The sequence below is a fragment of the Pipistrellus kuhlii genome, unplaced genomic scaffold (genome assembly GCF_014108245.1).
Source record: "Pipistrellus kuhlii isolate mPipKuh1 unplaced genomic scaffold, mPipKuh1.p scaffold_m20_p_2, whole genome shotgun sequence".
Taxonomy (NCBI): domain Eukaryota; kingdom Metazoa; phylum Chordata; class Mammalia; order Chiroptera; family Vespertilionidae; genus Pipistrellus; species Pipistrellus kuhlii.
The window spans coordinates 1,374,616-1,400,282 of NW_023425515.1; the positions used below are offsets into that span (position 1 = coordinate 1,374,616).

The 25,667-nt window shown below is 47.4% G+C and overlaps 1 protein-coding gene and 2 long non-coding RNA genes across 5 annotated transcripts in view; 2 read left to right on the forward strand and 1 right to left on the reverse strand.

Annotated features, from left to right (window-relative positions):
- Nucleotides 1-20,266, forward strand: part of KCNJ15 (potassium inwardly rectifying channel subfamily J member 15) — a 34,026-nt gene extending 13,760 nt beyond the window's left edge. Inside the window, exons 2-4 of one of the 3 annotated variants that reach the window (XM_045585238.1) lie at nt 5,574-5,700; nt 16,596-16,684; nt 18,897-20,266. In XM_045585238.1, coding sequence (XP_045441194.1) covers nt 5,597-5,700; nt 16,596-16,684; nt 18,897-20,023 — 1,320 coding nt within the window. In that variant the 5' untranslated portion in view covers nt 5,574-5,596 and the 3' untranslated portion in view covers nt 20,024-20,266. Of the gene's footprint in view, nt 1-5,573; nt 5,701-16,357; nt 16,381-16,595; nt 16,685-18,896 lie in introns of those variants that run through there. The other 2 variants (XM_036446525.2, XM_036446526.2) reach the window with 2 other exon arrangements.
- On the forward strand, nt 1-21,241 carry LOC123652806. Its single transcript, XR_006742298.1, has 2 exons — nt 1-30; nt 20,481-21,241. It is a non-coding gene; the product is annotated as an uncharacterized LOC123652806 (long non-coding RNA).
- LOC118723817 lies at nt 15,608-25,256 on the reverse strand. Its single transcript, XR_004989383.2, has 3 exons — nt 25,156-25,256; nt 16,457-16,465; nt 15,608-15,618 (listed from the first exon to the last, which is right to left on the reverse strand). It is a non-coding gene; the product is annotated as an uncharacterized LOC118723817 (long non-coding RNA).
- Between the last annotated feature and the right edge of the window lie 411 nt (nt 25,257-25,667).

The window sequence follows — 25,667 nt, forward strand, 5'->3', positions numbered from 1 at the left end:
TGAGCTGCAGTTTGCTGACCACTGGTCTAGGTGTATAATGATGCGTATCCACCAATATGGTTTTAGACAGGGTTAGGTTGGGGGTCTATTGGTTTTTTAAAGAGAACGTTATTGGGGCAGCATTGTTTGATAACATTATAGACGTTTCAGGTGCACATTCCTACAGTCCGTGCTCTGTGTGTTACCTTGTGTGCTCACCACCCGAAGTTGGCTCCTGTCATCACCCTAGAGTTGACGCCCTTCCCCTCCGGTAACCGCCATACTGCTGTCTGTGTCTATGAGTCTTCTGCTTGTTTGTGCTGCTTTTTGTTACTTACATCCCACATGTGCGTGAAATCATATGGTTCTCATCCCTTCCGTCTGACTTGTTTCACTCAGCGTGATACTACAAGTCTGCAATAACCACTTGTTTATAATGATTACCCACCACAAGGGGCCTAGTGTTCTATAAAAACACACACACCACAAAACCTGTGACCTAGCACTCAGTGGGGCTCCTGGCAGAATGTGTGAGGCCCATGCAGCTCTGAGAACTGCTGACGTGTGAGGCTGGATGCGATCCTTCCCACCAGAGAAAAGGGAGAAAGAGAGAGAATTCCTCATGGCCCCGGCACCTCTGATAAGGGACAGAACATTGTGTTCCCTTCCAAGCCTGGGTGGTGGCTCTGCTAGCAGGATTGGTTGTCAAATAACTTTAGAAAAAACTGGAGTTGTATCGCTATACACACCTTTCCATGCCAGGGAGCTGCCTCTCACCCATTAAGATCAAACACCCATGCGGCAAGCCCTGGTCCCAGGACCTCTGCCCTGGAGGTGGGTGAGTTACTCACTGCCCAGCTCCCACCTCCTGGTGTGGAGGGCTGTTCCTGCCCACTCCCTCAGCTGTCACCTAAGCAGTAGCTCCTAGGTATGATTTGCACTCACGCCCTCCCAGCGTCCTCCCTAGAGAGCCAGGCCCTTCGGCACTTCCCCGGATCTCTGGGGTCTTCAGCTGAAATGGACCCAACACCTGGACTCAAGGTAAGACCCCTTGAGTGGAGTGAATCCTACTGATCAACTAGGAAAGGGAAAATCAAAGCACTCGAACCTCAGAGGATCTGGTCTTTCTGGAAGGTTCAACCAAAGTGAGGCATCTTGACCTCAGGCATAACGTTTTTCCCACTCTCCATTCTTTAATTTCAACCAGTGCATATCTTACAGATTTGAAGAAAGCTGTGAGTTGTGAAACTACTAAAAAAACCATCAAGCAGTCCCACGTGAGATTGCCAATATGGCATTAACTATGTAAGGAAAACAAGTGATTAGCACTGTACCATAAACAAAGGCTTTGGCTGTGAAGCTAATAATAAAGCCTCAAGCATGCTTCTAAAAGTAGCAATTAGCTATGCGTTCAGATTAAATTTACAAATAAGTAACTTGCGGAGGGAGTGCAGAGCTTCCAGTCTTAAAGACCTGGATTTCCATGAGAAGATGTCTAACAAGCCAGCTGTCTGGAAAAGCACAGGTTCTTAGGTGTGTTTCTTCCAAGATTTTGTGTTATCCACAAGTCTCATTGCATGTGAGAAGTGATGGCGATTCTTAAACCGTTAAACAATAGCAGCTGGCCAGTTACCTCTACACTGTCTAGTCTACCACATTTCACCTTAGGTTTTCAGGATCTACTCAAGACCTGGTTAGTTCTTATTCACAATTGTTGAGAGTGATGAGAGAGATTCCACTTATATTACTCTAAATTAATCCTAGCTCTGTGAGGTGAGTCTCATTTATGTAACTTTCTTGAATAACCCTAGCTATGGTCACCCTAATAGGGGAAAAAGAGCCGGGCTATGGAGAAAACAGAGGCTTTCGTTCGTTTTTTGTTTTTTTTGGCTTTCGGGCTTCTTTCTGTTTTTAGGGTTGGCTGGAGGGCTGTTGCGTTTGTTCGGCTGCTGTCTGGAGGGGGGTTACTTCCTGAGCGGACTCCTGCTTCCTTCTTCATTCCTTCTTCTTATTTCCCCTTCTTCTTCTTCTTCTTCTTCTTCTTCTTCTTCTTCTTCTTCTTCTTCTTCTTCTTCTTCTTCTCCTCCCCCTTCTCCTCTCCTTCTTCCCCTTCTCTTCTTCTTCCTCCTCCTCCTCTTTCTCCTCCTCCTCCTCTTTCTCTTTCTCCTCCTCCTCCTTCTCTTTCTCCTCCTCCTTCTTCTCTTCTTCCTCCTCCTCCTTCGATATCCTTTAACCAACATCTCTCCCTTTTCTCCCAATATCCACAAAGCAATTTCCCCAGCTTGCATATAAAAACATATTCATCTCTAATCATTTTAGCCAATCTGTTTCAATGTTCTATCAACTATCTTATTTGATTACCCATAGCACTTGAGATTTCTGCCACCAAAATTTAGGTTGTACATTTTCACAGGACAATCCATTTGAAACCCAGGGTGGCTCACAGAACTAGGGGCTTTGTTCACTAACCTCACCGAGCTGTATTAGCTCTGAAGCTGAATGCTGGACACTGATAGTTAAACATTCGATGAGAATGCTAAACAAGTAAATTAACTCTCAGACTCTCACGTGCGCTCAAATATTCGCCATGGGCCATCCTGGAAGAGAAATTTGAGGTCATTCTGCCCAAACCTCTCATTTTACAGATGAGGAAAACAGGAGTAATGGATACCTAGCGATACTAAATTACAGCTCTTCTAAAACTAGATAGCAGAACTAGTAGGCTTCTTAATGTGCTCAATTACGATACGGACTCCATGAGCTGATGAGTGTGCTCGACCTTGAGCATTTACATTCTGTGGTTTTTCAAATGTTTATGTTTCTAATGTAGTATTTGTAAGCCCCAGTCCTGGTAGCCTATTATCACAGAGGCCTTACCAATCCTCAGCTCTGGGCAGCCTACCTCTTCCATACCCCAGCAGTGTTCGCAGGCTGTTCAGCCATGGCAAGGAGACCATAGGGGTGACCAAAGATACCAGTTCCTGCCTGGGAGTCTGTTAGGGGCCTTACAGCTGGCTGAACTCCTTTCTTCATCTCTTAATTACCAACCCTACATGCTACTCCAGAACTAACCCACCTTTGTTTTCCATCCTTTAGCCTGTTCCTCTTACACCAAGTGACCACCATTCCCTGGACTAAGAACTCAGTTCCTCAATTCTCATCCTCTACTGTTCATTTTTTCATACCCTTTCTCCTCCTCTCCACAAATGGAACCTATGTTGAATATATACACATGCAGTGGACATACCACTTCTCTTTCCCTCCTGTCTGAGGGAAGTAGGTGTCCCTTTCCTTTCTAAGATTTACACCCACCCCTGGAAAACCAGTGCCCTCTTGTCCACCCTCAAATCTTGGACCTCAGCGTCACGTCCCCTTTTTTGAAATCTTGCCTCCTTAGTTGCCCCTCTGAGGAACTGGCATAGCTGTTCAGCCACCTGCTACTCTTTCTCCAGCTTCTTTTCTGGGAAGTCCTCTCTCCTCTTCAATCCAGGCAGTCTCCAACAATCTGCTCTCAGCTGCCTTCTGCGTTTCATATTTTTCTTTTTTGCAAGTCTCATTGACTTATATTTGGTCAACTTCTACCTCTTGTGCAATGTCTCCCAAATCTTCACGACTAGCCCCAGATTTACTTCCTAGATACAGACACCTCAATGCAAGCAAGCTCAGAGTCAACATCATCATGATGCCTTCAATGCCCTCTCCTTATCATTCAAGGCTTCCTCTTCATCCAGGCACCAAACCCCTTGGTCCTTCCAGCTCCAGTTCCCCCTTCACCACTTCACATCTCATAGGGGCACAAATTCCACCTGTTGGTAACCCAAAGCAGTGATGCTCCTGAGTTCATGCATTGCTTGGACCAATGCAAGAGCCTCCTAAGTCATCTCTCTATAGCTACTGTCTCAATCTACCTGGCTAGCTGAACCTGGCTGTGTCTGGCCTGTTGGAAGATCCAACTTTTCAGTTTAACCTCCATGGCCTTTTGAAATCTACCACCAGCCTAACCTCCAGTCTGGCCTCATACTAACTTTCTTTTTTTTTTTTTTTTTTTTTTTTTTTTTAAAATATATTTTATTGATTTTATACAGAGAGGAAGGGAGAGAGATAGAGAGTTAGAAACATCGATGAGAGAGAGTCATCGATCAGCTGCCTCTTGCACACCCCCTACTGGGGATATGCCCGCAACCAAGGTACATGCCTTTGACCGGAATCGAACCCGGGACCTTTCAGTCCCCAAGCCGACGCTCTATCCATTGAGCCAAACCGGTCCCGGCAATACTAACTTTCTTGAAGTACCATTGTGATTCTCAACCATGGATACACAGTTGAAACAAATGGAGAGATTTAAGAATTTGCAAAACTCCGGCTCCTCCTCATATATCCCTCTCCTTGCCCCCATGAGAGATTCTGATTCAATTGGCCTTTGGTGGAGCCATAGCACTTGGGCATTTGAAAATCTTCCCAGGTCTACGGCCATACCACCCTGAATTCGCCCGATCTCGTCTGATCTCAGAAGCTAAGCAGGGTCAGGCCTGGTTAGTACTTGGATGGGAGATGAAAATCTTCCCAGGTGTTTCCTTATGTAGCCATGTTTGAGAGTCATTGGTGTACCCTCTGACTGCATCAAATGGGTACTCAGGAAAGTCCATTACCACCATCCCATATTTTATAGGCAATTCCCCATGCAAGAAATCCTCCTCCCCTCCCTCCGCCTCATTCCTCCTTCCCAGCAGAATGCTTGAAAACTTCTGCGATTCTTCTAGTTGAAAAAAAAACCTATCCTTCTCCAGGAAATCCTTAGTATGTTTCTATAAATATCATTCATGCATGTGAGTCAAGAAGACTGCTGTATACAGCCATATAGAGTAGAATAAGACAAGGTCCCTGCCTTAATACTTTTAGAGTATTTAGAATGAGAAAAACACATGAACCAACGAATAACATACGTTTTATGGTAGAAGTATAGAAGTGTTCATGAGACAGGGCTTAGACATGAAGGATTCTATTCTGCTTGGTGTCATAACAATTTATATAAATGTAATTTCTTCTATTGAATAATATATTTTTGAGGGCTAGAACCATGTACCATTCACTCACCTTTATGTGTTTCAAAGACCACATCTTTCATATAATAGTATTACATGTTTGCTGAATAATTGGGTCAATGAATGGTAGGTTTTAGATTAGTGGTCATTGGAGAAGAGTGGCACCTCCAAGAAAATAGTGCCATAGTTCAGTGCCCGGCCAGGGCAGAAGGGTATTCCACTCAGGGTCAAAGACCCATGTCGTCATTTACATTCTAAGCTATGTCTGAGTTTTATAATTCCCCTCTAACATTGTTCAATGTTTTTTTTAATAGTGATATGAAGAACATATTAGAAACTAGATTTACTTCCTCCTAAATGAGAAGGTGATCAATAAACATAGCCCCTTCGATTTTAATAAATAAATCCTAGAGTTCGATGGGTGGTTTTCTGTCGAATGGTGGACAGGGGAGGATAAGCAGAAACATCTATATACTCAACAGATGCATGGCTTCCCTCTTTCCCTCTTGACTGCGCCATGATTTTCAAATTAAGCCCTTGGGCTTCTAAAAGATGTGGTCAAGAAAGCTGCTAAGATGGTCCCCAATGAATGGATATCAACAGGACCAAGGAGCCAGTGCACCTGTGAAAGTAACTCTGCTTCTCCATTGGAAATCTTCAGTCCTCCCAGCAACTCCAGGTCTGATTCATCACCCCATAAGAAATACACTCTCCTTGTGGGGAAAGCCAGATCTGAACATGTACTCTGGGAGGGCACTCGTGAACCACAGCAGGCGTCATTGACTGAGTGACAGGGTTAGTCCCGCTTCTGGGAGTGCCTGCATCAGGCAGATAAAAGAAGGGTTCCTTAGCCCAGGGGATTTCAACACTATGGAAACTCGTTTCCCATGAGATAGAACAATGTGTAAATATTATAAATCACTCCAAAGAGGCAATTTAGAAAACTTCACATGTAATGATAAATGTGCTGAAACCACTCACATATTTTAATTTATGGATTGATTATTAGTCCATTTTTTATTATTCTGTTGACTCGTTTTAGAGTGATGAGTATGAGTCATTACAACTTTTTTTTGAATACCTATTGAATGCCAGGAATTGTGTTACTGTGGATACAGAGATGGCCCCAACCCTGCCCTCAAAGAACTTGCCAAGTGTCAGGGAAAACAGGTACATTGAGAGAAAATCATGATGCTGCGCTAGGCATGGTGACGCTACATGTTAGTGGTAAAGGAGAGTTGGGGGTCCTAAAAGAGCCTAGAGCAGGAAGAGATTGCTGTGGGAAGAAACATAGACTTTTGAAAGGTTATATTTGCATGTAGAGATATTTGCTTTAAAAGGCAGTAAGTTGGGAAGGAGGTCAAGAAAAAGCCAGAGATGAGCAGGTGATGAAAGGGCAGGGGAGCAGGGATGGAAACAAGGATTATCTAGGTGATAAGATTGAAGTCCATGTGGCCATGGTCAAGGGTTGCAAGTGGTGCCGAAACCGGTTTGGCTCAGTGGTAGAGCGTCGGTGTGTGGACTGAAAGGTCCTGGGTTCGATTCTGGTCGAGGACATGTACCTTGGTTGCGGGCACATCCCCAGTGGGGAGTGTGCAAGAAGCAGCTGTTCGATGTTTCTCTCTCATCGATGTTTCTAGCTCTCTATCTCTCTCCTTTCCTCTCTAAAAAAATCAATAAAATATATATTAAAAAAAAAAAAGGGTTGCAAGCGGTGTGGCACAATGCTGACTCCCTGTCAGGGAGCACTGACTTTGCACCTTGGGGAACAGAATCAGTGGATGTGGGAAAATCTTTGAGGAGGAAAGAAACGCCACATTCTTCCATGTCCTCGTTGGCTGTGTGATGACTCTTCAGCCCAGGGGAGAGTGTCTTCACACATTCCACCGGAATCACTAGCAGCTCAGCCAGTGGGCACATTTTATTCCTCATCTTCTTCAGCACTTCACAGCATTTCTTACTATTGCTATGGTCTCCTCCCAGTGACTTTTCTGGCTCCTTCTCAGCACCATTTTAGACACTTCCTCTTCTTCCAGTTCTTTACATGGCACTTTTCCAAACCTCCATATTCCAAACTATTGCTCTCACTAGACACACTCTCTGTCCCCACTCCCACAGCTTCAGGAAGCCTAGACTATGGGTTCCCAACCACTCCATTGTGTGTGTTAAACATGAACATGTGGTCTTGCTTGGATATCAAGGTGGTTAGAGACCAAGTCCTGCTTGGCTGCATTATGTGTGTGTGTGTGCGCTTCATTTTTCTCCTCTTCTTTGGTCAAGGAGCATTTGAAACCCATTGACTCCCAACCTCAGTGGCCCATCAGGGTGAGAGTGTTTGGAGGTAGCTCTTATTAGCCAGTAACTCCCGACTTAGCCCCTTCCCCTTAGCATTAGCATCACAGGACCTTTGACAATCAGGAGTGGCCAAGACCTTGGTTTCCAGCTATGCTTTTCATAAAGGAACTTTCCAGATAGAAGCCAAACACTGGAAAAGAACTGCTGTCTGCAGGGCTGTTTGTAATGCTGTATGGTGATTTATAAACAGTGCTTTTAAAAACGTTATAAGGTCCGCTAGTGACCTTGAACTTTCTCCCATAGGTAAAGCCATGTGCCCAGCAAGCTTCTGAGAGGCCCCTTCTCGGCCGAGTTCTGTGAGAGAAACCAGCCTCCCTGGCCTCCACACCTTCCTCTTCTTGGAATGAGGGAGGTGCCTTCTCCCAGCATCTGCAGGGGTGCTTCCCCATGGTCAAGGTGGGAGTGATGAGGCCCGTCACGGACTCTGTCTTCTGTGTTCTGTGCTATAGTTCCATGAGCAGCCCTGGTGCAAAAGGCTGATGCCACCCACAGGGCAGCCTCCTCCAGCCTCAGCTCCATCACCTGGGCGCCGGCTGGAAGTGTACTTTCTCAGAACTCAGCCCAGACCTCTGGACCCAGACATCTGCATTCTAATAGGATCCCCATGGAATCTGCACATTAAAATTTAATAACCACTAGCCTAAAGCAATGGCTTCGAAATTTCACAACCCCCTACACACACACACACACACACACACACACACACGGAGACATACATGAACAATGCATACATTTTTTGTGCTGTACTAACATAGGATGTACATTATAAAATATGCACAAAATATAAACATTTAAAAGGATGCAGTAGAGTCTACATTTGAACGATTCTATTGCTATCACCTCCTTGCAGCCTGCTCTTGGATCACCTTGGCTCAACACATCAGATGCCCGTTCTAAGGAGGCAGGTAGAGCTGAGGGCCCCTGAGGGCGCTGTGGAGGCTGGTCAGCGTGCGGAAGCTGTGTGAGATATGAAACACACATAGGGAAGGATGCGTTGGCTTAGATGGGGTATGTGAGACCCCAAGTGCTTATCAACGTGGTCAGTTTGAGAATGTAAAACCATTTTCTCTTCAAGGCAGAACATGGAAGGATAGTCCTTGTGCTCTGAATCCAAATAGAGCCTAAGTCTTTTTTTCTAGCTCAGTCATTTAAGTCAGTGACATCTGTGTGCCCCTCCCCCACCCCACGTTCACCCCCAGTTAGATTGGAACTGATTCCCCTCTGACCCAGAACATCACATCCCATATCTTCAAATGAGCCCCGCCAGTCACGAAACCTGGACAGCTCTGAGTTCCCTGGGATGGCCTCTCTGCCCGGACTTCTCTCTCTCTCATCATTGATGTTTCTATCTCTCTCTCCCTCTCCCTTCCTCTCTGAAATCAATAAAAATATACTTATTTTCTTTTTTAAAAAAAAGAAAGTCCCAAGTGAGCTCCAATCCCATAGGATAGCAAACCATTGGGTAACTAGGCTATCTGATAACATAGGAATACTTTTTGAATTCCAGAGGAAGGTCCATCTGAGACAGTAAACTCCGTCACCTCATTTTCAGGCAGGGATGTCAAGAATCAGCTTTAGGACCTCGTCTGCCTGTCCACCCTCCCCCCACTCTCTCCTGTCCCTGCTCACACAGAGTTGCCCTTTGAGCCCACCTGCAATGGGGTCCTCGCTTCTTTGATCTGCTAGCACCGCCCTTGTCCAGGCAGCAGCATTTTAGGGGGCCCTGAAAGCCCCAGTTCACCAGACTCTCAGCATTTATGCTTGTGTCTTTCCTACCCACTCCCCATGCTGGGTCAAAGTAATGACTTTGAAAAGCAAGTCTGGCCTGGCCGGTTTGGCTCAGTAGGTATAACATTGGCCCGTGGGCCCCGGGTTTGATTCCCGTCAAGGGCGTATAGCTTGATTGTAGGCTCGATCCCTGACCCTGATTGGGGTGCATGCAGGAGGCAACCAATCGATGTGTCTCTTTCACATCCATGTTTCTCTGTCTTTCCCTTCTCCTTCCACTCTCTAAAAATCAATGGAAAAACATCCTCAGGTGAGGATTAACAACACAAACAAAAAAGCAAGTCTGAGCCTCTCTCTGATGTGACTGAAACCCTGAGGTGCTCCTTCCCCTGGGAGGAAGGCAATGGTCCTCATGGAGCCCCTGAGCCCTTCACGGAATGGCTCTGGCCTCAGCGCCTAGGCCTGTCTCTAGAGAGAGCCGCTGGTGGGTTTCAGACAGACACCGAATAATGCCTAGTGCATGTTTATATCCCATCCTGGTACTAAACAATTAGCTGTTGTCCATCTGAAATTTAGTTTTAACTGGATATCTTGTATTTAAAAAAAAAAAAAAAAAAAAAAAAATATATATATATATATATATATATATATATATATATATATATATATATATATATTTACAGAGAGGAAGGGAGAGAGATAGAGTTAGAAACATCGATCAGCTGCCTCCTGCACATCTCCTATTGGGGATGTGCCCACAACCAAGGTACGTGCCCTTGATCGACGTAAGCTGACACTCTATCCACTGAGCCAAACCGGCCAGGGCAGGACATCTTGTATTTTACCCAACAGCCCTAAAAACACCATAGTTAGGCCAACAGTGCTCAAGCTGATTAACCACTGATGGTCAGGACATGTTTTCTCACACTGTTTACCGATGGGCACTGCTTCTCTAGAGGGCTCAGGTTCTGAGTGAATGTGAAGGGAAGTATTTTGACATGTGAAATTTCCTTATTATCACTCACCACTCACAGCGTCTATGTTTTCAACTTTGGGACAAGCACACAATTCGGAAATACTGCCAGTTCCTAAAGTAAACGAACTGCAATCCAAAAATGTTGGTATTAGCTGTGTTGCCCGGAGACCCTGTGTTATCCAGTTTCCATATCAGAGCAATGTGGTCAACGATTAGACTGACAGTGAGAGGGAATTTCAAAACCTTCAGAAACCTCCCGTTGTTAAATAACTCAGTCCCAAGCCTAGCAAAAGTCGTACTTGCCTTTTTCTGGAATGAGATTCCAATCATGATCATAATGAGCATGGAAATCACCAAGGAGAAGAATTCCACCCTCTTACACAGGTGAGTCACACCTAAGGCCGTTAATCATCCATCAGAGACCAACAGTTCCAAATTCACTTTAAACAGAAGGATAGGTGGTCAGAATGAAGCCAGTAAACTAAGCCCGCCTGAAGTCAGCATGTACATTCATAATGTGATTCTCTTTCTCTATCTCCATGCCTTTACATCGTAAAAATATTATAATGCGAGACAGAGAAAGACATGAGTAGTTAAGGGCGGTGCATTCACTGTCTTAGTGAGTGAGAAGTTTATGTAGGGGGAAATCACCTTGAGAAACACCTTATAAAAAACCCAGGATCTGCCCATCGTTCTAGGACAACGACGAGAGCAAGTGGCACCTTTGCTTGCTCCCGTTCTTTTCTTCCTTTTCTCATGCTCCAACTGAGACAAGTGTGAGGTTTCATGAAGTGGATGAAATACACCGAATGAAATCCTTCTCTGCCAGGCTTGGCTGGCTTGGCTCAGTGGTTGAGTATTGACCTATGAACCAGGAGGTCACGCTTCCATTCCCAGTTGGGGCACAGGCTTGGGTTGTGGGCTTGATCCCCAGTGTGGGACGTGCAGCAAGCAGCCGATCCATGATTCTCTCTCATCACTGATGTTTCTATCTCTCCCTCCCTTCATCTCTGAAATCAATACAAGTAATCTTTTCCCACCAGTACTGTCTGCAAAAGCAGATGCCTTCCACTCTCACTCACTTCAGGTCACACCAGAAGGACTCAACGCTCTGCGCTTCTTTCTCCTTATGGGGACGGGACTGTCTTGTCTGTGCTGCCTTTGAACTAATGCAGACAAAATCCCAGGAGCCTCTTCTCTGCCGAGAAGATGGGGGCAGCACCTCCGGGAAGCTAAGGCAGTCCGCTCGCCCTGGGCTTCTCTCCTCGCCTCAGACATAAGCTTCCCCAGTCATCTCCCAACAATGCAGGCCCGAGCCCTGCTGTGATTACAGGGAGACAGTGCTTGTTACCAATCTCTTCACATGTTGGAGCATGGCGAGGCAGGGGGGCAGACCAAAGGAAATTTCCATTCTCCCTTCAGCTGCTGCGCTTACTCTATAGGAAAGTTAGCTGCTATTAAGTAATAACGTGCAGCTGAAGTTGGTCACTCGTAACAACAGACAGATGGATAATGTTTTATTTGGGTTAGCCAGCTCTCTTGCAAATAAAGGGCCTGAAATTAAACTGTCTTTGCAAGCACATTCGGCAAATGATACCTCTGACTTATCCCGGTGCTCAGATTCTTTGCCATGGAAAATGGAAAATGAATCTCCCGTTGAACCCGGTATGTGTTGAAACTTGTCTCTGCGGAGTGGAGAAAGGTTGATGTTCTATGGAATGTAAAAAAAAAAAAGAAAAGAAAAGAAAAAAAGACTGCGTTGAGGAGGAAAGGGTATAACTATGCAAACCACATTTAGAAATGGAAAGGGACTTATGGAATTCAAAACAATAACAATGGAATGGAACATAGGGAAAAGACTAAATATCTGACCACAGAGGCAAATTGGATCATTAGACGCTCCCATGCAATGCAAAATGTGGGGTTTGTTTTGAAAGGAGCACTTGTTGGTTTTCCAGTGGATAATAGGACAAAAGGAAGGCCGGGCCAAGTCACACGCCAGCACACAGGCGAACCAGCCATGGGAGCCTTTGGGGGCTGCGTTCCTCGTAAGACAGGTTCCTGGGCAGCACTGAGACACTGTGATTCAGCAGGTGAAGCCTGGGCCCGAGAAGTGGCATTTCTAATGAACCCCAAGTGATGCCATGCTGCCCGCGGGGGTCCCCTATTCTATGCTGACCTACCTTCAGTGTCCAGTGAGATGGACGGCTCACCTCCGGATATTTCATGGCAACCACGAGAGGTGTCTGCCTACAGAATGGCCTACCCTTGCCATCAACTCAGGGACCTTGAACAAATTGCTCTCTTTTTTATTCTCCCCCCTCCCCCCGTCCCAGACGTAAATTACAGTTTAGACCAGATTGGCACTCTTTAAAGTTCTGGAAAGGTCAGATAAACACCAGTTAGGCAGGTGTCTGTGCTGGAGGACTTCTCAGAGCCTGTCCTGTACAAACATGTGGAATGACTCTCCAATGGGTGCAGACCGTGTGGTGTTTAAAGGTTTCGTAGGTAAAGCGTCCCGGTCGTCTGAGCACATCACCTGCTTTGGGAACACATGTGATCACCACGCACAGGGGAGGCTTAGCTGGAGGCCGGCTAAGGTCCTTCCAGCTGCAGCTCTCATGGCCCCAGAACGCATGCTCCCTCCTCAGGCCTCCCATGTCCTCAGGATGGTGCCCCCTGTTCCAGTAGAAGAAGCCATTGCGCCTGGCTACCTGGAGACTCTGCCCGGCAGCCACCATATTTGTTTATTTAACCCCATGGACTGTTTCTGCTCCTTTGTTTCAAGGTAGTGAGTCTGAACTTGCAGACATTCCAGCTTACATGCTTGTGAATTTCCCAGGCCGTCTACACAATTCACTGAGCAGATAATGGTGCAGCACCAACTCTTGCAGTACTCATTAGAACGTGGAGAAAATACTTTGTTCCCAGGGTTAGCTAACACCGTCTGGAACTGCTTTGTGAAGTGTCCTGTGCCCCCTTCTCAGCAAGAGGCAGCGGCGACCTGATGATGATGGCCCCCAGTACTCCCCAGTGTGTCTGTCTGTCCTCACAGACGCCCGGCCACCACGTCCCCAACCACAGGCTTCCTGCTCCACAGAACATTTGAGTCAAGGTATCTAAGGCTTATTCCTTGCCCTGAACAATTGTCTTGTCAAGGTACATTTAAATATTGGTTGAGAAGTAGTTAATGAGAAAAAGTATTCAACTTTTCACTTCTTTTCTCCATTCTTCTTCTGGTTGGAATCTTGTTCATTTGGATTTTTTCTATTCCTCGTTTTGTCACAGACCAGGATTTAGAGTTTACATTAAGGATAGCCGAAGGCTTTACATGTTCCTTTAAGCACAGCACCTTGTAGGTCAGGCACAAGATCTGTAGAAAGGGTGTCTGTGGGTTTTGTCTCAGTGACAATTCCAAGAATTCAATGGCTCATGGCAACAGGAGTTTTTCTCACCATCTGACAAGTCAGCTTTGGTTTAGCTATAGCTTGTGTCCAAGTGTCCCCTCCTCCTGGTCCCCATAGAAGGAACAGCTCAACCTGAGCCTTCTCCAAGGCGGTGCCACATCCCTCTGTCCAGGTGTGGCCCGAGTCACCCCACCTCACACTTCATTGGCTAAAGCAGTCATATGACCACGTGGGACACATGGGTGAAAACACCACCCCTGCAGGGAGGGATTCTATGGACAGATCCTGGTGGCCAGTAACTGGCAGCAACAAACAATGAGCAAGGGCAACAATGACGGAATCTCTGCGAGTTAGAGCCCAGTTCATGTCGATAAGACCAGGGTCATTAGGACATAGGAAATGGAAGCACAAGTGTGCCATGATCTCAGCTAGTTCCTCCCCCGATGGCTGTGTGAGTCTTTGCCATCGCCCCAGGCGCTGCCACCCCTCCAGGCGGCCATCCTCAGTCCTCCAGGCCTGAGGGGGGGAATGGGTCCCCAGGCGGAAAGAGTGATTTCCCTGCAGAGGAGGACCAGAGGCCGCCCTTGGGAATCCGCTGGGAGTCAACATGGGTCACCTCATCCCTCCTCACTGAGTGTGTGCATGACCAAGGCCATCTGGGCACAGCCATCGTGTCCTCGGCAGACGTGGGTGGAATCAAGAAGTGGGTTTGGAACAGGCAGGCCGGCCACTGAAGCGTGTCCTGGACAGTGGGAGGGGGGGCAGAGGGGGAAGGAGCAGGGGACAATGGCGGGAGGCCAGTGCCAGAGATCCTGTGTGCCATGCGGCCACGGTCCCAGGATCCAAAGGGAGGCTAGTTAAGCCTCACTGATTTTATTGTCAATTACTGTTAAACCTTCCGAGCCCAGCGAACCCCTTGTCAAGCATTTCTTTGCCTATTTAATATTTAACCCTGTGTGCCTTTAAAGTGAAATTTAACCAGGTATTTTGGATTCGTAAGCGAGAGAGAGAGAGAGAGAGAGAGAGAGAGAGAGAGAGAGAGAGAGAGAGAGAGAGAGATGTTGTTTTGTCAGTAATAGTCAACATCCAAGGAAGCTTTTTGAGTTTTTGAGCAACTTTTCTTACAAACAGGAAGCTGTTTTGCTAGAGCTTTAAAGTCAAATTCTCATCAAACTTTGATTAAAGCCAATGCTACAGTTCAAGCTGGGGTCCCACCACCTCATGGAGATCAGAGAAGGACTCACTGAGGCGGGAGAAAGTCCAGGTTTGGGAACCTGCTGTCTCCCCAAGTTTTACTTGGTCATTTTTCTGCAGGATCAAAGGCCTTGTTGCCCCCCGGAACACGAAGAGAAGTTTTCCCAGCACAAGCAAATGGGAAACTTATAAACTTGGACTCAGCTGGGCGCTGGGTTTTTAGAAGGTATCAGTGTTGCATTAACTAGGGGAAAAAATCGTTAATACTCTAAAAAGTTAATTCCTAGCACGGGTCCACTGAGTAGCTGGCATTCACCTGTAAAGATGGTATAGATTGGACATTCTGGAAACTAATCACCAGATGCTTGCCTTGCCTGTGTGCGACAGTCTTATCTGAGAATGCTGAGAGGCAGTGGGGGTGGGGGGAGAGGGGAGAAACTCCACCTGGGTGTCACGGCCTGCTGGCTCTCCACCTGTGTTCCTGGAGCCACACATCACCTGCGAACCTGTCAGACATGCAAATCCTTGGGCTCCACCCAGACTTCCCGAATGAAAAACTCCCAGCCTTGCAGGCGGTTCTTTGGCCCCTGAACTTGAGCATCTGTATTGGGTGGCGGCCAGCATGGGTGCAGGCGCCTCCGGGGGGCGCTGCTGTCGCCTGCCAGCTGCGGAGAGTTTGGGTGATTCACTGAGCCTGTCAGTGCCTCGGTTCCCTCCTCCTGAGGAGGAATAAAATACTAAAAATGAAGAGCATACGATGCCCCGCGGGCATGGCTCAGTGGTTGAGTGTTGACCTGTGAACCAAGAGGTCACAGCTTGTCAGGGCACATGCCTGGGTTGCAGGCTCAGTCCCCAGTGTGAGGCGTGCAGGAGGCAGCCAGTCAATGATTCCCTCTCATCATTGATATTGTTATCTCTCCCCCCTCTTCCTCCCTCTCTGAAATCAATAAAAATCATTAAAAAAAAAAGCACCTGATAAAGTGTGATAAAGTGTGAGTGATAAAGCAGGCATGTGAGTGAGGTCATTGCTGGACCCCCACAGAAGGATGACGGAGAAAGCGTTCATTTGCCAAACTCACTAGCACCCGGGAGAACTGCTGTAGAAGAAGCTACGCAGGTTGATGGCTGGGATTACTTAATGATAGAAGAGTAACTACCGCAATTATTTCCAGTCTCTGGTGGATTAGAAAAGAGTGAAGTGTGTGTATCCGTCTTCGTGTAAGACGGAGAAGCAGTGTGTGCAAGTGTGAGTGTGTGTGTGTGTGTGTGTGTGAGAGAGAGAGGGGGGGGGGGCTCAGGAAGAGGCACTTCAGAACAGGAGGAGGTAACAGACCCTGTGGATCTGAAAGCGATCACATTCAACGCCGGCGGCCGAGGCTTAGGTCTCTGGCCCCGCTCTTCCTGCCGTGAGGAAGGCGGGGTGCCCCGCCGCCCAGGTCCCCGCCACCTCGCTTGCGAAATGGGTGTCGGATGCCTAGGCTTTGACAGTCCTTTCAACTCTGACGGTCTGTGACTCAACAACAATAATGCGTTTCCACAGGCGGTAAAAATATTCTAGACTCTTCCCTTCAGCCCGCAGTGTTTACTTCCTCCGCACTTCCCCTTCCTGCCTCCTGCCCGGGCCAGTGGACAGTGGGCCTCAATGGGGGCCAGTTCACCCTCTTTCCAGGGGGCTTTACGGTGGCACTCCCTCCGGAGGGTGAGAGTTCCCTCCCGAGGGCTGGGCTTGGGGCTGCAATTTAATCCCCAAACCCTCCTGAGCCTGGGCCTGGCACCAAGCCAGCCTGCCAGGGTCCGGGAGGAATGCTGGGCCCAGCCCTGGGGGTGGGGGGAGTGGGGCTGAGGAGGGTCCGTCTCACTGGGCCAGCTTCTTTGGGAACACCTGCGAACCCCACGTGTCCCTCTCTCTTGCAGGCAGGAGCAGCGCCCCATGGTGGCCAGGTGGGCGAAGGGGAGCCAGGACGGTGCGCCCGCCCTCAAGAAGACGGCTTCTGACCTGCTGAGTAAGTGGCCAGCAGCCAGCAGCGCGGGGGGCACGGGGTGCAGAGCGGAGGCCGAAGGGGTCCCCTCGGAGTGCTGTCCCCCCGCTGCTCCTTTGCATGGAGAGATGCTGACCCCGAGGCCCAGAGGCCCCAGGACTTCCTGCCCCGGCCACGCTCGGGGCCGCTAGGCGGCGCTGTGGGTCGGTGACGTGGACACAGGCCTGCAGGAACAGGGGGAGGAAGCGGATGCAGCTCTTCCTGCTGGCCCGCTGCCCCAGGGGAGAGGTTAAGGCTGGAGCTCCATGGCACAGCCTCCACACACCCCAGGCCAGGCTTCCCGGTAGCTGCTTGTGCCCGCGGGACCCCATGTTTCCCTCACACCCCCATCTGCAGCCTCCGTTTCCATTGCAGCGGCCTGAACGGCAGGCTCCATCCCGCAGGTTGTGTGTTAAGGGCAGGCAGTGACTTGTCTCTGACAAGCGGGAGTTCTGAGCTTGACGCTGCCCTTGGGCACGCCAGTGTGGCCTTGCTTCCAAGCGTAATGTTCCCCCTGGTCCCGTCCCCCGTGGCCACGGAGACGGGAGGCTGCAGCGGGGGGGGGGGGGGGCTACAGAGCCAGGCTCGCCCATGAGAGACCCTGTGCGTTTCTTTTAAATGGATCCCCAAGTAAGAGGAACAGGCTTCAGTGGGGAAAATAAATCCGGAACAGCTCACGGCCCTCCTTTGCCATGGACATAACAAGAGAGAATGAGTTTCCTTTCTCAGAAAAGAGCCAGGTCATTCCGGGGACAGTCAGTCAGTGAACCTCCCGCTGACGGAGAGGAACACTGAAGGGCCACGTGGCCGCCTGGGATGGACCCCTTTCACCCTCCTTGGCGGGATTTGCTAAGAATGACTCTCAAACCTCCGATCCAGGTCCCATTGCTCCAAAGCAAGGTTATGGCATGAATCACAGACCGCTGCATACCAGTTCCTTTTGATCACAGGGATTTAAAAAAAAAAAAAAAATGTTTTCAATGCCATTTGGGGTGGGAAAAGTAAACATGCCAGCCAGGTAGAGTTCCCCCTCATCACTCCCATTATCTTTCCAAGGAATTAGGGGTGACTCAGCCCAATCCCCGGGCAGGTGCTTAAGAGGCTGGGTGGCCTCAGCCCCAGCGGGTCCCTGTCTGTGGACCAGCAGCCAGGGAAGGAGCCCAGCTTGCTTCCCGGTAGGTCTGCTGGCCCCACGGCTCCGTGCCTGCGCGTGCTCACTTGTTCTTTAACTCTTTCGAGTGCATCCCCATGCCGGTTCTGCGGAGTTCTAAAGAGGCAAGGCAGCATGTGTGTGCCATACCGAAATGCCACCCCTGATGCGGGATATTGATAGCACTTCTAAGATTAACCGGCGTATCGACGAAGCTATTCGTCAAGCTTAATTATTCACTACGTGTTTGTTTTTGGCTGGGGATAACTTAGTCTCCTCTGATGTAACCAAGATTAGGAGAGGTCGTGGATTCTAGAGTACTCATTGGAAGGGGGGCGGGGGGGTTGTGATAAATGGCTATTTCAGGGAATACCATGCAAAAGGGTAAGTTTTAAATATTTTTATTACAAGTTTTAAAAATTTGTATTTGTATTCTCTGTCGCTCATCAAGAACTACCTATGGATGGTAAATTTTAGTTCTATCTCTACTGACCCTATGCTTAGCCAACTTACTTTTAAATTCTCTACAATTGGATGGTAGTCGGATACACAGAAGCATGCCTAACACCCTGTGGGGTTGCTGCATGTGAGTATGGTACCGCAGAGGGAAGATTCGCATCGCATTTTAAACTGGGGGTGGGGGGGGAAGCGGAGGGAGGGAGAGGGGTGAATGGGGGTGAATGGGGGTGAATGGGGGCTCGGTTTTGGCCCTTTATAGCACTATCTCATTTAACCATCACAAAACCCTGAAGATTAGGCTTCATTCTCATTTTACAGATCAGAGAGCTGAGGGCCAGAGAGGTTAATTGCTTGTCCCGGCTCACCCAGCGGATAACTGGGAGAGTCCGCTTTGAACTCGGGTTTGCTTGTCTCCAGGGCCACGCTCCTCCCTCAAGTCTAAGTGGGTCCGTCTTGCTTTCAGAAGTCTCCTTGCTTCTGTCCATCCACATGCTTTCATGCTCATGTCACCTGTTTATCCAGGTTCTGGCTGCTGGGCATTCTGCCACCTGTGACAGTGACAACACGTCTCTCTTTGACCCTTCCTAGGTGGTCCCAGGAGGCCGGCAATGGACCCCGTGCACCTCAGCATGTCCCACGCTCCCCTGGTGAAGCACTCGGACAGGCCCCGAGTCATGTCCAAGAGCGGGCACAGCAACGTGAGGATCGACAAGGTGGATGGCATCTACCTGCTCTACCTGCAGGACCTGTGGACCACCGTGATCGACATGAAGTGGCGATACAAGCTCACCCTGTTCGCGGCCACCTTCGTCATGACCTGGTTCCTCTTCGGCGTGATCTACTATGCCATCGCGTTCATTCACGGGGACCTAGAGCCCAGCGTGCCCATCTCTAACCACACCCCCTGCATCATGAAGGTGGACTCGCTCACGGGGGCGTTCCTCTTCTCCCTGGAGTCCCAGACCACCATCGGCTACGGCGTCCGCTCCATCACGGAGGAGTGCCCTCATGCCATCTTCCTGCTGGTCGCCCAGCTGGTCATCACCACCCTGATCGAGATCTTCATCACGGGCACCTTCCTGGCCAAAATCGCCAGGCCCAAGAAGCGGGCGGAGACCATCAAGTTCAGCCACTGCGCGGTCATCACCAAGCAGAACGGGAAGATGTGCCTGGTGATCCAGGTGGCCAACATGCGCAAGAGCCTCCTGATCCAGTGCCAGCTCTCCGGCAAGCTCCTGCAGACCCATGTCACCAAGGAGGGCGAGCGCATCCTCCTCAACCAGGCCTCCGTCAAGTTCCACGTGGACTCCTCTTCCGAGAGCCCCTTCCTCATCTTGCCCTTGACCTTCTACCACGTGCTGGATGAGACCAGTCCCCTGAGAGACCTCACCCCCCAAAACCTAAAGGAGAAGGACTTTGAGCTCGTGGTGCTCCTCAACGCCACCGTGGAGTCCACCAGCGCCGTGTGCCAGAGCCGCACGTCGTACATCCCCGAGGAGATCTACTGGGGCTTTGAGTTCGTGCCCGTGGTCTCTCTCTCCAAGAATGGCAAGTACGTGGCTGACTTCAGCCAGTTCGAGCAGATCCGGAAGAGCCCCGACAGCACGTTTTACTGCGCGGATTCCGAGAAGCAGAAGCTGGAGGAGAAGTACAGGCAGGAGGACCAGCGGGAGAGAGAACTGCGGACTCTCCTGTTACAGCAGAGCAATGTCTGATGGCGGCGCCCTGGCCTCGGTTGACCCTGCGGCCATTCCCACATCGGAGCTCCTTTGAACAAAATTGGGTGGGTACCTTCTAAACACACTCCCCTGATGGGCAACATCCATCTTCTCCTTTGATTTGGTGATGCAACAAGAATCTCTCTACCTTCGAGAGGGCTCCTTGTTTAGTTGCTTTGTCTGAAGCGAACTCCCAAAGTTCAAATTTTTATATTTCGCAGGACGTGGTGTAGGGCCGTGGTCGGCAAATTGTGACTTGTGAGCCACATGTAGCTCTTTGGCGCCCTGAGTGTGGTTCTTCCCCAAAATACCATGGCCTGGGCAAGTCTATTTTGAAGAAGTGGCGTTAGAAGAAGTTTAAGTTAAAAAAATTGGCTCTCCAAAGAAATTTTAATTGTTGTTACTGTCGATATTTGGCTCTGTTGACTAATGAGTTTGCCAGCCACTGGTGTAGGGCGATTGCAGACGTCCTACAGGATGGACAGACATCCAGCATGCTGAGAGTGAAGGGAGGCATTTCTCTATAAGGTCGTCAGCTGTAATATAAGGTATTTATGCAATCCAATAGCAAAGGCATTATGGCCTTGAAATGTGGTTCAGTGTTCACTCACATCATTGTTTAAACTCTTTTCAAGCAGAGAAAATGTTGTATGTTCTGGAGGCTATTTGTTAATACAGCAAATGGAGCAGGGGGAGTCTATATTCACAAAACATAATGATTCCACTTCTGCCTTTTCCCAGTGGACTTAATTGTGCAGCGCGGAATCGGTCAATCAGGAATTACCAGTTGTGAGAACATGTACAGATGGAACTAGGCTGTTGTCCGCACTAATTTTTGCTGGAATGTACTAGCCCCTTCCTATTCAACATGTGGCTCCCAGGCCAGTAGCATCAGCCCCTCAAGAACTTATTAGCCACATGGAGGCCCAGGCCCTACCTCACTTAGAGACTCAAATCTATATGGTCGCCAGGCCCCCACGGACTCACGCACACAGGAGTTTGGAAAGCTTCTCTCTAGGCAGTGCATTCAGAGTAACCTCAGAAGCTGCGGGGCAGTGAGGGTCCCCTGTCCAGGTGGCCTCTAGATCTGTCCTTCGGTTCATCATTGTGCACCAAGCTTCCTTTCAGCCGCTTCATCCCTGATCTATTAAAATATCTGTCCACAGAGGAAGTGCCACTGACATTCCGAGAGCAAAATAAAACTCTTGTAAGTAATGGTCGACTCATTCGTGCTAAGTACCTGGTTGTTGATGATGGTTAGAACCACAGGAAAATGAAGTTGTGCCATGGTCAGATGTGTGCTCCGATGGTGAAATCTAGCAGGCCAGGTGGAGTCACGAGGAAGGGGAATGGCTGAGGATGAATAATTCATACACAGACCACTCCTGGAAGCATAAACAAAATTTGATAATTTGATAACATGTCAAGAATGTCCTCAGTATTTAAACAAAGCTTGTGCAACTCAGTGTTACAAAGGTAACATTTGCCTTTGGCAGAATTTGGGGACCAGGCACCCTGAATGTCTTTGGAGTAGAGAAAATATGGGCAACAATTGGCTAAATGTGCTAAAGGTGAATTCTCACTTCATTCGAAACAGATGGATTTGCATATTCCCTCAAGAAAATTGTGACTATAAGTATGTAGATGCCACATATGTATATATACATGCATACATAGGCACAGGCATGCAAACAACACAGACACAGGCACACACATGCATGTGACACACACATATAATACACACACACACACACACACACAGGGATGCACACCCTAGCTCTTAAATGAAAGACATTTGCAATTAAAATTTTGTTCTCTGAGATGGGAAACATTGGGACTTGGAGGAAATGGGGAAAGTGGTTGGGATTCAGATTGTTTGGTGAACGGGTGACATGGACCACAAGTGTGGCCATCTCTTGATGTCACCAGATTTCAAATGTCCTTTTAGCAGAACATGTGGCTAACACCACTGACCTGGAGCAGCCCATCTATTGCAGGGCCAGAATAATGGGGGTAAAGTCGTAAAGGTTCAAAGAACAATCTCAATGCACAAGAGGTTTTGTCTTATTATTCAGGAAGTTTTCCTCTGTTTCTGTTGATAACTTTATGGCAGTTTATCTTAGATCTTAAAAAAATTATGTGTACTTAGATGTGACCCCTTTTCGTTGTGATGTGTGCTTTTTTATTGTATGTTGTAGTATAATTGGCAGAAGAATAATGCCAGGGGCATGTTTACAGATCTTCCGTCGCACAAGTAAATTCTTCTCACAGTATTGCCATCAATGTCACTTGGAATGTGACCAAGGTTAGGAATCTCACATGCTTATATTGTATATGGTACAATGATGTAGCACAGGATAGAAAAATCTCTTTTATGTTCACTTGGCAATCTACTTCAACCAAATTTGTAAGACTTGATCACCTAATCTTTCGCACTACACACAAAATAAATATGCAGTGTCTTAAAAGCCAATACTTGTGGAAGTCAATAAGTGATATTACAGTGTGGTTTTTCATACATAGCTCTAAAGTCGTGGCTGGTTTGAAACTTAGCATTTTCCAGTGATATTTATTATTACTTTCTACAAAACACTAATGTTGACTCTAATGCTAACAAAGAAAGGATTCTGATGGCAAACTGATTCTATGTGAACAGTCTTGTGACTGAAATATATTCATGCCTGAACACACCCCTCTACCCCCCGCAACTAAGAAGTCAACTAGTGGAGTGTTTTTGACCCAAAAAGGCTTTTGTGTCTTTAAGGATTTCTAATGCACCAGGCCTTCTCAGTGAGACCATTCAAAAATACTGTGTTCCATCAGAGAAATCACAAAGCCATGTCTTATTTCAGAAATAAGATGTGTTATACTGAATGGTACCCAGCAGCCAGTGGTCCCAGAAGCATAGCAAAGTTTCCCTCATTGGCCCTCACAGTGGGCCACCACTGGGATGGGGTGGAGGCACCCAGGGGTTCCCTGCTCCACTCATGGGGATGTTACAGCTCAGAGAGGAAACCAGAAATTGAAATAGCTGGTTCAAAAGTGGGGGGTGGGGAGGAGATGCTATCAGTGAGTGGACCAGATATTTAGATGCATTTAAACAGCCCATTGAATTCAATTTTCAATTTTTACTTCACTGTGATTTCACAATCATTAAAATGTAAAGTGTAGAGACGTGACACTTCTATTACAGTATGATTCCTTATCTCTTGCTTAGATGCTCAGTCCTCCTATATCACCTGGAGGAAGAAGAAAATAGAAAAGCAAGGCATAGAAGGCACAGGGCCTTTGGCCTGGTAGCTCGGTAAAGATCATCTCACCCTTGGCCTTCATTCTCTGTCTTGTCACCATGGTCTAAGGTTAAACTTTTGATCACGTGACATAGGGAGCCTTACAGTGTTTCAATCTCAGCTTTTCTTTGAAATAACTAGTTTTGAATCCTGGTTATCTCATCATAGCTCCGTGGGATGGGACTCTTTAATGAGAGGCATCAACATTCAGTCTTGGTTTTCAAGCTCTGTAGCGCGCACCCGACTTCCTACATTTGACCCAGGGTACGTCCAAGGTGCAATTGATGTTCTTCCCCTGGGAAGATGTACACTTGAAGGTCCAAAGCTTGACATTTCATTTCTAATGAATCAACTGCACACATTTTGTCCTTTGAGAGTTTTAGTTTATCTTTAATCAGAATGACCTGCCAATCAACCAAACCCTGGGCCTGGGTTCCGCAGTGAGTGGTGGCTGTTGGTTCTCAGCCTGAAGGGCCTCAGAGCAGAGCCAAGAGTCTGCACAGTTAGAATGTGCAATGAACTGATATGTGAGAACCTAACTGATATTTTAAAGATGAAAAGAGTTAACTTCTTGAGGTACTGGTATTTGTCAGTAAACTTTTTCTTATTATGATGTTCTGATTTTTTTAAAGAATATAAAACAAAATCTTCACCATCATCATTGAAAAATAAGGAAGACAGTGAGAAAAGTGTAAAAATGGAAAGCTAGGGGTTGACTGAGCAGCTCTCATGTAAGCCCTTCTCCCAGTAGGCAAGAACTTCTTTGCAGGCAAAGTTTGGCCACTCATCTTACATTACAACTGTCTGACATTACATTCTCAGCCTTCCCAGGAGGACCAATTTCCACAGTCTTTCAGAAACATCGATGGATTAAGTTCAATGCCCACCCCCCCCCCCAAAGTTTTTCCACTAAATGCTGACTAACAACAAAATACGAGGCAGAAATAAGGCTTCAGCCCTTTCCCTTCATTCTCATCTTCTGTCTGTCTCCTGGGAACTTGGTGTCCCCTCCACTTGATGTGTGGTGGTTGGCTGTTCCATCCTGGCTGTCCATTCCATCAAGTCAGATAATCCTGTGGGTTTAAAGTAATCAATCCAAAAATCATAATCCTGGGATGTTCACGGTAGATGCTCAAAAATTGGGGACAGGAATTTTTTTTTTTCCAATTGCTATGTTGCTGGTGTATAAACATAGAAGACGAAGAAAAAGCTCTTGATTAGAAGTGATGGGTAATTCCTAATAAAATTACAAGAATTGATTGTGCAAAATAAGGACATATCTTTTTTTATTGATTTCAGAGGGAAAGTGAGAGGGATGGAGAGATAGAAACATCAATGATGAGAGAGAATCATTGATCAGCTGCCTCCTGCATGCCCCACACTGGGGATTGAGCTCACATCCTGGGCATGTGCCCTCACTAAGAATCAAACCATGATCTCCTTGTCCTTAGGTCCACACTCAACCATTGAGCCATGCTGGCTGAGCAGGACATAATTTTTGATACGTGCTTACAGACGCCTAAGATGTCATCTATGTATGTAAATGCCATATAACTCTGACTATAATCCCAGAATTAGGAATACCAGACTTGCTGTGAATGCAAGACACATCTCCTGTACTGCATTCTGGATGGACTTTATTGAGATGTTCTAAATGTCCTATCTTTATTTTTGTCAATAAATTAAAAATTGCATAGGCAATTAGAAAATAAACCTTCACATGTAACTGGATGTCTTGTATATTTAGTTGCTAACGCTGCCAGAATTACAGAAAGTATTCACAGAATCCCAAACTATGCCCTTCTCTAGAAGAGCAAAGAACAAATGTCCCTTCCTTACAATGGTTCTCAACCTTTCTAATGCCGTGACCCTTTAATACAGTTTTTCATGTTGAGGTGACCCCCAACCATCAAATTATTTTACATTACAATTCATTCACAGTAGCAAAATCACAGTTATGAAGAAGCAACAAAAATAATTTTATGGTTGGGGTCACCACAACATGAGGAGCTGTATTAAAGGGCAACAGCATTAAGAAGATTGAGAACCACTGCTTTAGAAGCTATAGTTTTCATACCACTGGTAGTAGAGAAAGGGGGTATTCCAAAATTTTTTTTCTTGGCTTGCTCAATTAATAAAATAAATTTCAACCAATCATTGGGGCCTTTGATACAGTCTGTGAGCATAGAGCAGAATGCTATTTGAGCCCATCCATCAAGGAGAAGACTCTAGTGTTGGGCTCAGAGCTCCACTCCATATGGCATGCCAGAGCCCTCATTCCCAACCCCCAGTTGGAGAATCAGGCCCTGGCTTTTGTGATCCTGACCAACTGCGGATGGGCAAAACCAAAG